The sequence below is a fragment of the Calliopsis andreniformis genome, unplaced genomic scaffold (assembly GCF_051401765.1).
Source record: "Calliopsis andreniformis isolate RMS-2024a unplaced genomic scaffold, iyCalAndr_principal scaffold0048, whole genome shotgun sequence".
NCBI lineage: Eukaryota > Metazoa > Arthropoda > Insecta > Hymenoptera > Andrenidae > Calliopsis > Calliopsis andreniformis.
In genome coordinates, this window is record NW_027480457.1 from 1,230,634 (window position 1) to 1,247,108 (window position 16,475).

Genomic DNA, 16,475 nt, shown 5'->3' on the forward strand with positions numbered 1-16,475 from the left:
CCGAACCGAAGGACGACACGGCTTCGAACTTAACGGTATCCGCGGCAGCGAGTCATCGCTTGGAAAAACCTGGAAAATACCCAGTGTTGCCAATGCGTCATGCACCCTACTGCACCCTGTCGAAAGACTCTGTTCCCCTTCCAAAGGTACCATGCCAAGGGCGTAATGGAAGGGATGACACGATGTCTTAAAAACGCAAGAATTTGGCAGAAAAAAGGCAGAAGAAACCTAACAGCATAGATAGAAAGTCTGAGATAGAGATAGAGTCTCAGATACTTAGTCAATTAGAAATTAAAAGCACAAGTTCAAACATATAATTGTTCGCACAAACACACACATACACACGGTACACTCAATTCTAATCTATAATAAATAGTTTGTTAGTTACATCAACCACGTGTTTATTATCACGGTCCCAAGCCGTTTCATCTTGGGTGGTCCTTCGACGAGATTCATAGACGGCACAGCGTGCATATATTAAAGGGTCAATTTTCCAACCCTAACATTGGTCCTTCGAGCCGGATACAGCATCGTGGATTTGGATCGGATTGGAGCAGCAACCGATTCAGCCGCAGTTTAGCAGAGCAGCATTGAATACATCCAACGGATTTTTAGTGACACGTGGTGTTACAGAGATCAGAGTGCAAGTGTATTGTGATACGAACAGTCTGTGAACAGTACAAAGAACTTGTGTGAAACATAGTAGCAATCTGCACAAAGAGAAAATTTGGAGATATCAGTGCCAAGGATTGACACCACGATTGAAGTCAACATCCCAGCAGAAGACAGATCAACCCGCAGCAGCCCAGCAGCTGATGCAGTCAATCGGCAGTCCCAGATTCAGAACGCACACTTAAAGTAGTGTCATTGGATTACGTCCGTTCCTGTCACGTAAGCTCTAATTCCCTTTCCTATTTGTGTCATAGCGTATAATGGAAGCCGATCTTAAAAAATTGATTGCCGAACGCGGCACTATAAAGGCCGCGTTGACTAGACTGAGCAGGTACTTTCATGAATCCGCGCAAACAGTGTCTGTAAAGGCGTTGCAAAAACGGTTAGAGGCAAATTTATGGTTATATAACGGTTACAACACGCTTCAAGGTCAAATCGAGCGTGCAACTGAGGGAACAGACTTAGAAGCATCTCACGCAGCTGATAGAGATACATTTGAAGAAACTTATTTTAATTTAATAGCAGAAATAGAGTCACATATAGAACGCGCGCAGGGAACGAATACAGTAGTAAATCAGGTCGCAGCGCAAGTATCGTCTCCTGTATCCACCAATTCTCCTCCCTCAGTAAAATTGCCGACAATACAGCTACCGTCATTTGACGGCAATTACAGTGGATGGATCAGATTCAGAGACACATTCACTAGCCTAGTTCATGAGAGCGAGTTATCTGATGTGCAAAAATTCCACTACTTGAATTCTGCATTGAAGGGCTCAGCCGCACGAGTGATTCAATCACTGGGAGTGTCCGACGCGAATTACCATCTTGCATGGGACGCGTTAAAGTCACGGTATGAAAACTCAGCAGCACTTAGAAAACATCATGTAACAGCGATTTTAGATATGCCCGTCATACAAAAACAATCCCCAACTGCGCTTCGAGAATTAGTAGACGATACCAGAAACCATTTAGCAGCTTTACGATCGTTAAACGAACCCGTTGATTCTTGGGATAGTATCATTGTTCCAATTTTAAGTAGGAAGTTAGATGTAGTTTCATTAAAGGAATGGGAAAAAGGGGCCACAGGTTCAGAAAAGATTACATTTAAAAAATTTGCCGCATTTTTAGAGGAACGGTCCTCATATTTAGAGAATATAGCTTTACCGACTCAGGTAGCCGCAACAAGGGCTGAAAATCTAGCAGGATCTTCAGGTAGTCGCAAACCATTTCGTGTAACTACCCACGTGGCAAGCACAGCGAGTGCCTGTCCATCATGCGGTTCCGCACATCCTTTGTTTAGATGTGACAAATTCAAAGGACTGTCCATTGAGGGCAAAACTCAGATAGTACAAACATCCAATAGATGTTACAATTGTTTGCAACCAGGTCACCGTGTGCAGGCTTGTACACGTAAACATTGTGACTTGTGCGGCAAAAAACACCACATATTGTTGCATCGCATACTAATCCCGCGTTCAAATACGGCCATTACGGAAGAACCACGACTGTCGGAAACCAATACGACCATCTCTTGCGTCACGAATTCAGATCGAAGCATTGTTGAACAAAGTGTATTATCCACGGCAGTTATTTACATAGAAGATAGACAAGGACAACGGACACAGTGTCGCGCGTTATTAGATTCGGGATCGCAGTCAAATTTTATTACGTACAAGCTATGTAAAAGGTTGGGGATAAAATTCGAGCCCACAGAAGTCCAGGTATCAGGTTTAGGCGGACGACCAAACGCAATTAGAGATAGGGTTCACGTAAAAATAGGATCAAAGGTGAACAATTTTAGAGCTAACATTTCATGTTTAGCAATTGATACTATAACACAAGATATGCCAAACATAGTGCTGAATAGAAGTACAACTTGCATACCATCGCATATTGTGTTAGCAGATCCCGATTTCGACAAATCCCGGTCAATTGATGTGCTAATAGGCGCCGGTTTGTTTTGGCAATTACTTTGCGTCGGTCAACACAAAGCAGGTAGCGAATTACTCTGGCAGAAAACGCAGCTAGGGTGGGTATTAGGGGGATCAATTAGTTGGCCCATTAATGATAAGATTCAACGATGCCATCTTGTTACAAATCAAGAGTTACATAGTCAGATGGAGAGATTTTGGAAAATTGAGGAAGTGAACGTAGAATCTAGTCTAGAAGCAGATGAGTGCGAAGCATTATTTCAAGCGACGGTGCATCAAACTGACAAGGGGAGATATGTAGTTCATATACCGTTCAATGATCAAATACAGAAACTAGGGACATCGCGACAGCAGGCAGAGAATAGATTTAAAGCTTTAGAACGAAAATTACTTAAACAACCACAGTTGCGTGAACAGTACGTAGATTTTATGAACGAATATGAGTCATTGGGACATATGTCGCGGATCTCAAACCCAGTAACAGAAGAGGTAGCTGCATCCTTTTATCTTCCTCACCATGCCGTTACCAAAGAGGATAGTACGACAACGAAACTTCGTGTCGTATTTGATGGTTCGGCTAAATCAAGCACGGGCATCTCATTGAACGACACTCAAAAGATCGGCCCGACAGTACAGAGTGATTTAACAACAATCCTTTTACGATTTCGAACGCACAGATATGTATTGTCAGCAGATGTAGAAAAGATGTATCGGCAAATTTTAATAGAACCTTCCCAGCGACGTTTTCAAAGAATTTTATGGCGTAAAAGTCCAAACCTCGCATTAGAAACATTCGAATTAAATACTGTGACGTACGGCACAGCTTCAGCTCCCTTTCTAGCCACCCGCGTATTGAAAGAAATAGGATTAAGAAGCCAGTCAGAATCTCCAGCTGTTAGTAGAATAATCATCAACGATTTCTACGTTGATGACTTGCTAACGGGTTTGGACACAGTATCAGAGTTACGAGAAACACAGGAAAAGTTGTCGAACATTTTACAAAGAGCTGGTTTGCAATTAAGGAAATGGTCTACAAATTGCCCAGAATTTTTACAACACACTCTCGAGTCAAAGGAAAAAAGGTTGAGCGCGGATCATGAATCTAAGGTTCTTGGATTGCATTGGTCTTCGGTGAAGGACGAATTGTATTTTAAAATCACTCCATCAACACGCAAAAGAATAACAAAACGTTCGATATTATCGGAAATTTCCCAAATTTTCGACCCTCTAGGTTTGGTTGGTCCTGTTATTACTCGGGCGAAGCTAATAATGCAACAGTTGTGGCAAACAAAAACAGGGTGGGATGAATCATTATCTCAAGAGTTATGCACTCAATGGACAGAATATAGAAAGGAATTATCACATCTCATTGAATTAAAAATTCCTCGGCGTGCACTCGATGCAGCAAATAAAATAGAATTACATGGGTTCGCTGACGCGTCCGAACGGGCGTACGGGGCGTGCGTTTACCTGAGATCAAACACCGGTGCAGGTAAATGGAGGACTAAGCTTTTATGTTCAAAATCTAGAGTCGCTCCGTTGAAAACAGTATCGTTGCCAAGATTAGAATTATGCGGAGCATTACTACTTGCGAACCTTATGAACAAAGTCAGAACAGCACTTCGCGTTCCGATTAGAATAGAAAGATATTGGTGTGATTCAACAATCACACTTGCATGGATCCGCGGCAACTCAAACAGATGGAAAACATTTGTAGCAAATAGAGTTACGCAAATTCAGGCATTGACAGAACCAAGTAGCTGGTCGCACGTACACTCTGAAGACAATCCCGCGGATTTGATATCTCGCGGCAGTAATCCGAGAGCTTTGATTAATAATGACTTGTGGTGGTTGGGTCCTTCATGGCTAACAGCGGAATCAGACCACTGGCCGCAATCGGTAGAAGAGGCAGTCGAAGTTCCCGACGAAAGGAAGAAATTAGTAATGGCGGCCACGGTAGCTTCTAACGCAAACGAATTATTTTTTAGGTATTCCAATTACACGCGTTTATTGAGAATAACAGCCTATTGTCTTCGGTTTGTAAGTAATGTTCGAGGAAAAATGGGAGGGAAATTAATTAGCACAAAAACCCAAAACACAATTTTAACAGCCACAGAATTACAGGTAGCTCAAAAACAATTAATTCGGCTCGCACAGAGAGAAATATTTAATAATGAAATAGAAGCATTGAGAAAAGATCACATGGTACCCAAACAGAGCTCATTACTATCACTCTCGCCATTCTTGGATAATTCAGGACTTATCAGGGTAGGTGGCAGATTAAATAACGCGAGTATTGCATATAGTAAGAAGCATCCTATCGTGTTGCCGGCAAAACACGTGTTAACAGATTTGATTATTAAAAACGAGCATATCAGGTTGCTTCATGCAGGATGTCAGCATGTAGTTGCATCGCTCCGCGAACGTTTTTGGCCATTACATTGCTGTCAAAATGTAAAAAGAATACTGAGATCCTGCGTGAGGTGTTTTAGAGTCAAACCGCGAGGAATAGAATGCTCCATGGGTCAATTACCTGCGGCCCGGGTGACACCTGGCCGTCCATTCTTGACCTGTGGTGTTGACTACGCAGGTCCATTTACAACGAAGGATCGCACCCGTAGTAGGGTTTCAGTAAAATCGTACGCGTGCATTTTTGTATGTTTTGCTACAAAGGCAACGCATATTGAGCTAGCGACCGACCTCAGCACAGACGCGTTCATGAAATGCCTCAACCGTTTCGTTGCTCGCCGAGGTTTCTGTCAGAGTATTGTTTCCGACAACGGAACAAACTTCGTAGGAGCCAAGAATAGATTTACAGAATTAGACAAACTGATTAAGTGTGAGAGGCACAATTCACAGATTGCCAAATTTCTAAGCGAACACCAAATTCAGTGGCATTTCAATCCTCCTCAAGCACCACATTTTGGTGGTCTTTGGGAAAGTGCCGTTCGTCTAACCAAGTACCATTTGAACCGTGTCATAGGAGAACAAAGGCTTACATATGAAGAATTATACACGCTATTGACACAAATAGAATCCTGTTTGAATTCACGTCCCCTCAGCCCAAGTTCTTCCGATCCACACGATGTGAATCCTTTGACTCCCGGACATTTTTTAATTGGCACTGCTCCCTGCGCCTTGCCAGATCAAGACGTAACGGATATCAAATTAAATAGGCTGAACCGATACCAATTGGTACAGCAAATGTTTCAGCATTTCTGGCAGCGCTGGCACAAAGAATACCTGCATCATCTCCAGCAACGACACAAATGGAAGACCTCTTCTAATCAACAATTAAGGAAAGGCAGCCTGGTGGTAATAAAAGAAGACAATTTACCTCCCTTACGTTGGTCATTAGGCAGAATAACAGAACTACATCAGGGCAAGGATGGGATATCACGAGTGGTTACTGTAAGAACCGCTACTGGTATATATAAGAGACCAACAGCAAAGATTTGCATATTACCGATGCAAAATCATGAAGATTCCGAGTAACTGTGTAACCAAATGTAAATATATGTTCAGATCACTGTAAACAACACATACACATTATTATAGTTAAAATTAGAGTTAGAAAAACTATGTAGACATAGCAACTAGAATACCAACATAGTATTTATTCAATATAGATATATTGTATTTTCTCTTTAATTTGTAATGTAGTTCTGTAGCATAGTTTAGGATGTTGAACGCGCATCGCGTGTTCAAGGGGGGCGGCATGTTAGAGTTTCGGGCAAGTAAGGTTTATGGCAGGGTAATTTACAGCAATCGCGCGGTACGTGACAAATTTAGTTTTTCTCAGATTTAGTTTTTTGCCAGATGTACAACTACCCTATGGAAAGTTTTAAGCAAGACCCTGTCATAAACATTGCCGAACCGAAGGACGACACGGCTTCGAACTTAACGGTATCCGCGGCAGCGAGTCATCGCTTGGAAAAACCTGGAAAATACCCAGTGTTGCCAATGCGTCATGCACCCTACTGCACCCTGTCGAAAGACTCTGTTCCCCTTCCAAAGGTACCATGCCAAGGGCGTAATGGAAGGGATGACACGATGTCTTAAAAACGCAAGAATTTGGCAGAAAAAAGGCAGAAGAAACCTAACAGCATAGATAGAAAGTCTGAGATAGAGATAGAGTCTCAGATACTTAGTCAATTAGAAATTAAAAGCACAAGTTCAAACATATAATTGTTCGCACAAACACACACATACACACGGTACACTCAATTCTAATCTATAATAAATAGTTTGTTAGTTACATCAACCACGTGTTTATTATCACGGTCCCAAGCCGTTTCATCTTGGGTGGTCCTTCGACGAGATTCATAGACGGCACAGCGTGCATATATTAAAGGGTCAATTTTCCAACCCTAACAAGATGCCAATATAAAATATAATACGAAATTTCAGACGAATTACAGAATCTTTTATTCATATAAAATATACTTTGGCAAATATGGAAATCGTAGGCAATTTCAATAATATTGTCATTGCTATTTCCCCATATCCGATTAAATCATTTATCTTTTAAACTTCGTCTTTTGCTAAAATATAAAAAGCAGCAATGAAAGGTATTGTGAAACGTTACATTGACAGGTATAACCTGGCATAACTTACATATGTAAGCACTTAAAGAAACAAAGATGACTACACGCGGCTCATAAGTATAAATAACGCAAACAATATTTTTTCTAAGATCTATCAGGCTAATTTTTATCGATACGGTGTTGGACAAGACTTTTTCTTGCGTCGAGCTGCCGTGAGCTCAAGGCAGGACAGCCTGATAACTTCGCCGTATCCACCCTGCAAGTTGCTTGACAGAAAGGACGATTGTCCAGATGGGTGCAAAGCACTTTTCGCGTATCGACAACGATACACGACCCTTGTTGTGCAGGTACGGCGAAAAACTTTGACTAGCTCGACGGGAGAGGAAAGGTCGTGGTTCGGACGCGCAGAGGAATCTAGCCTTCACGGTAAGGCAAAGATGAAACGGTGAGTATCTTACACAGGTGTATATTGTACAAAATATTGGACCGTGCAGACGGCACGGTAACGGAAGAATACACAGATGACAAAGTACACAATACCGCAATATCGGAGACGCTCTGGAGCCTAACACCAACGACACTCCGTGCCCGATAATTAAACTAAAGGTAATCTATGCAGCTTACCCTAAATTCGCTGATAACTCGTAGCTGAGTTCGCTCAAAGTCGCGTGTCGGCAACGAGTGACGACGCTCGGCACGCGCGCATGCGACCCCCCTGATTCGCGGCACGTTCCTCCCCCACGCAAGTGCGACAGCCCCTTGGCGTACTCGCTATGGTTCAGGCACGTATGAGAGGAGCGGGGTCCCCGGGGCAGGCCGTTCCTCTCCGGCGACGATCCGTATTTCTTCGCATCGCGGAGACTTCCCCAGGACTTCTTATGGCTTCGGCCGCCTGGGCAACTATCTCCAGGCTCGCCTCCACACTCGCCTTCCTCTTGAGCCATTGTAAAAGGGCGGCACCGCGGGATCATCCTTTAGCTCGCTGTGTGCAGATTTTCCTTTGGCTCGCTGGTCCTCCGCAGAGGTGGCAAGTCCTTGAACTCTGAGGGTGGAGGGTCCCTGTACCATCCGGTGTAGCTACGGCGTCTAAATTCGGAAACTGCACGGGACGGGGATGGCCTCAGGGTCCCTCAGGTTTTCTCTACGGCCCTGAAACGTCGTGCGCGCTTGGCACAGAGGCACCCGAAATTAGTGACGATTCAAATTTACGATACTTCCCTCCAGGAGGCGTCTCTCGGCATGTGTTCCGCAAAGGGGGCAGTACGGTCCTTCTTATCAGTAACTTCGCGTAATTTGCCAAAACGGGGACGGCGCTATGCGGAACCTCACAGATCATAAAAATTTTATTTGATAAAAAAATATCACTTTAATAATAATACATTTTATTATTTGTTGCAATAATGAAATAATTAAAAGTAATCAGTTCGCGATATCACAATTTGCGAACCGACATAATAGAGGTTTTACATGGTATATTACAACTTTATTTACAAACTTTTGTAACGTTTTGATCATAGGTATATCTCGTTTGACGCCCTGTCACTGTGACAGCTGTTATAAAACTCTTCTGATCGATTCTGAAAACAACTACTTCAACCGTCCTCTTACTCTTCGTTCCGAGCACAGCAGACAATGTCCATATACTCGCAATAATATCAAGTATTATTAGATCTCTAGGCTATACGACTTGACAGGTTGTAAACATAACCCTTCAGTATGTACTATCAGAAACACATGTATATTGCAAATATAAATATTATAAATATATATATTTATATACAGCAAGGCTATAGATGGGTTATTATAATTGAATATCATCTATTTACTTATTTTACACCTACGTAGGCTAGATATGCCAGGTTATGCTAACCAACATAACCTTTCATTGCTTTTTATATTATTTTAGCAACGAATGAAGTTGAATAAATATATGATTTTCTAAGGTATATGGAAATAACAATAACAATACTACTAAAATTGGCTTTTTAGAAAAGGCAAAAAGAATTATTTATTGCAGCTAAATGTATATCAAAACCTATTAACGAAACACCAGTAAAATAACATTTACATTCTAAGAAAAAAAAGTCAGGAAGGTCATACATTTTTTATCCTCTCCTTGAATCATTCAGGTGTAAGAGATAGATAACAGTTTTTCAGTTCGTTCAAGTTCCGCGTTGTAAATTTGTAATTTTGCTCAAAAAAGTAGTGAATTTGTTTTATTAACATGTAACTGTAACTCATGCTGTAGTGTAATTGAGTAAGTAATTCAACCTGTACTTTTATAATTATTATTATTTGCAAATCTCGTACAAGCTAAAGCCTCGATTTCTATAACGAGATCGTCACGGAACATTCCGTTAACATAGAACGGAAACCATTGTCGATGATGTCGATACAAAACAAGTGTTTTGGGACCGTGAACTTGGTTTATATAAGAAATGGTCACGCAATACTCGATGGTGGCGGACGGAAAGGTCCTGGACGAACTCATGGACATTGACATTACAATAGTATACGTGTCGAATTTCGAAACGATGATCCGTAGACTCCGTTCAGTCCGTACCAAACCATGTTGATTCCAGCGATCTCAGATTGTCACAGTAGGACAATTTATTCACACAGTGCAAGTGAATAAGCACGAGATTTTGTCTTCCTTTAAACAGATGGGACCCACGATACCGTCGATACTTGAGCAGAAGTTTACACTCGTGACAAGTGTCCTCACCCTTTGAATGCCTCCCTCTCTATAAAAAATATTAAAGGGGCACAGAATAGCATTCAATCTCGTACTGATTCTGAATTTTTAAGAATTGGAACAGTTGTGTTCTGTCATAATGAACCTTTAGCGAGGATTAAATCCTATTACTGATACTAACAAAGTAGCAGCAAAAGTTTGATGTATGTATGTCGTGAAAAAAAATTCATGAATATACAGGGTATTAAATTTTAGTCAATAAATGAAAATTATTCGTTCATTTGCTGCATAAAAAAATGATCTTGACAAGAATTAAATGGTTTCGAGCAGGATATAAGCTAGTGACATTAGATTTCCTGTAGACGGATGTGTATAGGTCGTTAAAGAAAGATTTTATGAGATTTGTCAGGGTCAATATTGCAGATTTTCAATTATTAAAAGAAAACGTCTCCTACAATAGTATTTTTTCATAAGTAATATGATATTTTCTTGGTGGAAAAGAGGAATTTTAATTCAACCTCTTGTATTCAATAAAAATATGTTACGCCAGTTCAAGCAAAAGCGTTATTTATATTTAAAGATAGTTTAAGATATTTTAACTCAATAATTGGACACACTTACAAAGTTGGCATTCAAATATCATCAAATAACAAAATATAGAATTAGTGGATTTAATTGTAAACAGCAAATAAAACTCCTGCGTGCATGCATATATATGTAACGTACATAATTGGTATCACTGCGATCATCATTTTGGAAGAAAATAAAATTGACGCTTGTTTTTTCCGTCGTTGCGGCAACAGTTGCGTCGGTAAACAGAATCATCGGTATCAAAATGAAATACGAACCCTTCACAGACAATACTGTACAATTGGTGTTGGTGAGATCGTCCACGAACTATTCCGTCCCTTTGCCGTAACGATCTCAGTAATAGAAACCAAGGCTTAAGGCTACTGATTTTCTTCTAAACGTATCTGTTTCAATCCAATGTACTGTCACGCCCAGGAAAGCTTTTCTTTTCTCTGACCATACATCAGCTGTCGTACAAACGAATTTTACCTCTTTTAAATTAGTTTTAATATCGACAGTATTCGTATCAAACATATTTTTTTATTTGGCGACTAGGGTTTCTTCTGTTAGGCATATTTATACCGTAATCTACAGTAAATACTATACATATGACTATTATAGAGATAGGAATACATATATTTATGAGTATTATATCCGCTTTTCCAAATTTTTAATGAATGATAGATATATCTGCAACATTTAAATGTTCAAATGATTTCCGAAAATATGGATCACTCATCATTCGTAAGGGGATCATTGCATTAATAGCATATTTCGCTAAGTAATTGTCAAAACTTTCTTGCATAATTCTGATACATTGGCCTTGACGGTTTTTTAAGTAAATTTATATCAGCCGTACTAATACTACTAATTAACATTACTCGTGATGTTCTCGATCTCTTCGCTTATACTTAAGGGCTTAAGGTAGTCACGTGACTTTACGAGATTTCTTGGTCGGTATCTGCCGTTACAGTTTTCTTTACAGAAATAAAATTATCCACAGACATGTGGCTGCCTAATGAATGCGAGATGGAGCCACACTATGATTCCCCCTCCACTATACACACTACTACACGAGCCGTATGTACGTGAATCGGCCCTTCGGATCACTTCGGATAGCTTCGGAAAGACGAGAGAGAAGGCGAATGTCAAATCTTACTCTCGCGCTGTGCTGCCAGACTGAGGACGCAAATCTTGAGAATTACCCCCTCCACTACGCATACTAACGCACGGGCCGCGTATCCGTGAGCTCGGCACTTCGGGCAGCTTTGAATAGCTTCGGACAACTTCGGGCAGTTTCGAGAGGTCGAGAGAGAAGGTGGATCGTGATACGCACTCTCTCATTCTTTGAAATGTTTACATCCCAATCGCTAGCAAGCGGCAAGCGGCACGCACCTTGCGTGAGCTTTCCGATTGCCTGGATATTTTCAGTGTCCAACTTAGAAAAGTATTCTAATGAAAAAAAATTTCAAAAATTTTTTCTGCAGAAAAACTCATTTTAAGACCCCCTGATTACGTTTTAACTAATAAAAAAAGAGCTTTTTTTTAAAAACCGCATATGTTTCTTAACCCAATTGCATTCAAACGACTGAATGAATTTCAATAAAACTTTATATCTAAATTTTGTATTCACATCTCAAGATCTTATTAGATTTAGAGCAAAATCGATGCATGGATTATGATACTTACCTCTTATAATTATATTTATATTACACATATATTTTTTACTATTAGGTGGGAAGATAAAGATTTTCATTTGTAAAGTTAACGTAACGCGATTTAGTCTGGAACACACTGCTTGTTTAGAGCTAGGTTGGTTACAGCTAGGACCGGGTAAAGAAATACTTTGAGTTGGGTTAGAGCTAGGGCCACGAAAGAATTCGAATTCGGTCTCGCGAGAATGTTTCCGTTAAGACCTTTTGGAATCGAACCGGAAATAAAATTGTATATATATATATATATATATATATATAGGCTCTAGTAACTACTGTCAAAAGTTACGGGGACGTAACACAACTCAAAGTATCTCTTTTCCCGATCCTAGCTCTAACCAACTCCAAATATCTCTTTTCCCGGTCCTAGCTCTAACCAGCTCGAAATATCTCTTTTCCTGGCCCTAGCTCTAACCAACCCGAAACATCTTTTTTCCTGGCCCTAGCTCTAACCAACTCGAAACATATCTTTCACTGGCCCTAGCTCTAACCCAACTCGAACTCCCTTTTTGCTACCTACCCTCGGCCTGCCACCATAATTTTCAAGCATATAAAAATTTTTATCTCGAAAACGAGAAGAGAGCGACAATAATTTCATTTAGAAAAATTACTCCACGTCTGAAGATACATGATATAAAAAAGATTCAAAGAAATCGGTGAGGAGGCTCTTATTTTAAATAATTACCAATATAAATATTTTATATTGAAGGTTGTGACAACGTGCACGTTACTGGTCAAGAGTGGACTCTTAGTCTATTACATTTGACGAATTTTCAGTATCAGAGTATTTATTTTGTGATAATCTTGAATTTTGAAGTGCAATTAATTCTGAACTAGAAAGGGTTAATACGATAAGAGCAGTGTTTTCCAGACTAAATCGCGTTACGTTAACTTTACAAATGAAAATCTTTATCTTCTCACCTAATAGTAAAAAATATATGTGTAATATAAATATAATTATAAGAGGTAAGTATCATAATTGTTAGAAATTTCTTTCTTAATGGTTAAGAAAATAAAACACACACGTATAACACACTGTTTATTATGTGATTATTCCTTCTTAATCTATACACGCAGTGTATCCGTGGATCAGTATAATTAGTAATCATTATGTTTAAAAAGAATATTGTATGAGAAGGAGAATGCTGGAAGCTTTGCGATCCGCACTGGTTGTCTAATTCTCTCGGACTGACTACGGTTGTCGCTTTCGGTCCCTGCCAGGATCTCCGCCCCTTTTACTGCTTTAAGAAAACAATCCCTTTACCCATTCCAACAATAATCCATGCATCGATTTTGCTCTAAATCTAATAAGATCTTGAGATGTGAATATAAAATTTAGATATAAAGTTTCATTGAAATTCATTCAGTCGTTTGAATGCAATTCGGTTAATAAACATATGCGGTTTTTAAAAAAAAGCTCTCTTTTTATTAGTTAAAACGTAATCAGGGGGTCTTAAAATGAGTTTTTCTGCAGAAAAAATTTTTGAAATTTTTTTTCATTAGAATACTTTTCTAAGTTGGACACTGAAAATATCCAGGCAATCGGAAAGCTCGCGCAAGGTGCGTGCCGCTTGCCGCTTGCTAGCGATTGGGATTTAAACATTTCAAAGAATGAGAGAGTGCGCATCACGATCCACCTTCTCTCTCGACCTCTCGAAACTGCCCGAAGTTGTCCGAAGCTATTCAAAGCTGCCCGAAGTGCCGAGCTCGCGGTACGCGGCCCGTGCGTTAGTATGCGTAGTGGAGGGGGTAATTCTCAAGATTTGCGTCCTCAGTCTGGCAGCACAGCTCTCGCGTTTCTAAAACGCTATTGTGGTTTGGTCCAAGTCGCCCGCAAGCGGCATTGAGCGGCACGAGTCACTCGTAAAATATTTCGAGTGGAAACTCTGGTTTATCTGCAAAACTAAATCAGTTTAATAAAAATTACTTTTCGAGTTTATGTAACTTGAATGTAAAAGATGATATACTTACAAGTTTTACATTTTCTACGTTCTTAATACCAGCCTTTAAAAAACAATTAAAACAAGTTCATGATGATTTCATATTAATTTACTTACAAACAATAACAGTAAACGAATTTTAGTTATCACTTTGTATATGTGGCGAATTATTTCCAATTCGTTTCTCCTTCCGGTTTGGTCTGGGTTAGGTCAGGGTTAGCTCTGGGTATATACAAAATAAGAGGAGACGTTGCTAAAAATACATTAATTTAATATATTTATAATAATCATCAGAATCTCGGTTGCCGCTGCGACCCCGACTGCGGCTTCTCCCATACTTCCATTTACGGACTTTCTTTTTAAAATCCCAGAACTGTAATATGAAAAATAGACACATGTTATTTACGAAATTTGCTTCGTTCTTGAACAAAAAATGAATAGATAAATTACTTAGCGCTTTAGCATAAGATCGCCTACGATCTACGTATCTTTTGTCGTCATGCCTCCTCTAAAGCTAGCGCCGACGCCGACGCCGACGCCCGACGCCCACACCAACGCCGACTCCGGCGTCGGCGTCGGAGTCGGTGCAAGCTTTAGAGGAGGCATGACGACAAAAGATACGTAGATCATAGGCGGTCTTATGCTAAAGCGCTCAGTAATTTATCTATTCATTTTTTGTTCAAGAACGAAGTAAATTTCGTGAATAACATGTGTCTATTTTTCATATTATAATTTTGGGACTTTAAAAAGAAAATCCGCAAGTGGAAGTATAGGAGAAGCCGCAGTCAGGGTCGCGGCAGCAACTGCGAACCTGGCCCTGGGGGAAGAGGCGGGAACGGGGGGAAAAATTTAATTAAAAATTATTATAATTAAAAAGTAAACATATTAAATTAATGTATTTTTAGCAATGTCTCCTTTTATTTTGTATATATCCAGATCTAACCCAGACCTAACCCAGACTTAAGAACATATAAATATTATAAACAATTTATATTCTTTATTTTTAGTTTATTATTGCATGTAGAATCGCTCTTTCTCGATTGTATCAGCTTGTACATAAACTTGTTTTAATTTAATTTTTCATACAAAATACACAGAGAATGTCATCGTTTGATCTTTAAACTCATCCCTCAAAATTTCATAAAAATTTTTGAAGATCTCACCGAAGAATCTCCTTCCGAGTCGAAACGTGAAAATATCTATAATATCAAAAAACTGCGCGTGCCGCGTTGCGTTTGCCGGTGACTTGGACCTAAGCGTTTCAAGCTTCTTTCCGAATCTTTCCGAAGCCGCCCGAAGCGGTTCGAACCGCCGAGCTTACTTTCTGTTCGAACCTTACAATGTCACTCGGAATGACTTTTCAAAGGACTTCTTGTGGGACATGAATGAAACACGCAGCTCGTATAGTTGCACGTGTAGTTGTGTGTCAAATTCTCGAAACTCGTGTGCCAACTCAGGGCAGCACGGGCCTCTTGATTAGGCGCTGCCTGGTGTGTTCAAGCGGAACTAAACTTGTCAGTTTTTTACTCTGTTTTATCTCTAACCTGGCAAAAAGCACTGCCAAATCGCGCTGACGCTTTACGTCTTTATATTGAAAGATTTTAAGATGGAAAAGGACTCATTCGATAGAGGAAGGTTCAATCTAGCCCGCGCTGGTCATTACTTAATCAGATTCTGCTGATGTTCGGTAATATGAGTGTTCAAAGTAAAGCAAAAATCCACAAATTCACAGCCATGAAATCTAAGCATTTTTAGCTAATTTAGAGATTGTTCTGTGCGAAATCAAGACCAGCGCGGGCTAGATTGAACCTTCCTCTATCGAATGAGCCCTTTTCCAGCTCAGAACCTTCCAATAATAAGGACGTAAAGCGTCAGCGCGATTTGGCAGTGCTTTTTGCCAGGTTAGAGATAAAACAAAGTAAAAAACTGACAAGTTTAGTTCCGCTTGAACACACCAGGCAGCGCCTAATCAAGAGGCCCGTGCTGCCCTGAGTTGGCACGCGAGTTTCGAGAATTTGACACACCACTACACGTGCAACTATACGAGCTGCGTGTTTCATTCATGTCCCACAAGAAGTCCTTTGAAAAGTCATTCCGAGTGACATTGTAAGGTTCGAACAGAAAGTAAGCTCGGCGGTTCGAACCGCTTCGGGCGGCTTCGGAACGATTCGGAAAGAAGCTTGAAACGCTTAGGTCCAAGTCACCGGCAAACGCAACGCGGCATGCGCAGTTTTTTGATATTATAGATATTTTCACGTTTCGACTCGGAAGGAGATTCTTCGGTAAGATCTTCAAAAATTTTTATGAAATTTTGAGAGATGAGTTTAAAGATCAATCAAGCTGATACAATCGAGAATGAACGATTCTACATACAATAATAAACTAAAAATAAAGAATATAGATTGTTT

The 16,475-nt window shown here is 40.1% G+C and overlaps 1 protein-coding gene across 1 annotated transcript; it reads left to right on the forward strand.

Annotated features, from left to right (window-relative positions):
• The first annotated feature begins 932 nt into the window (after positions 1-932).
• Positions 933-6,098, forward strand: LOC143187478 (uncharacterized). The gene has a single exon (XM_076391691.1). The coding sequence runs from the start codon at positions 933-935 to the stop codon at positions 6,096-6,098; it is 5,166 nt and encodes a 1,721-aa protein (XP_076247806.1).
• The last annotated feature ends 10,377 nt before the right edge of the window (positions 6,099-16,475 follow it).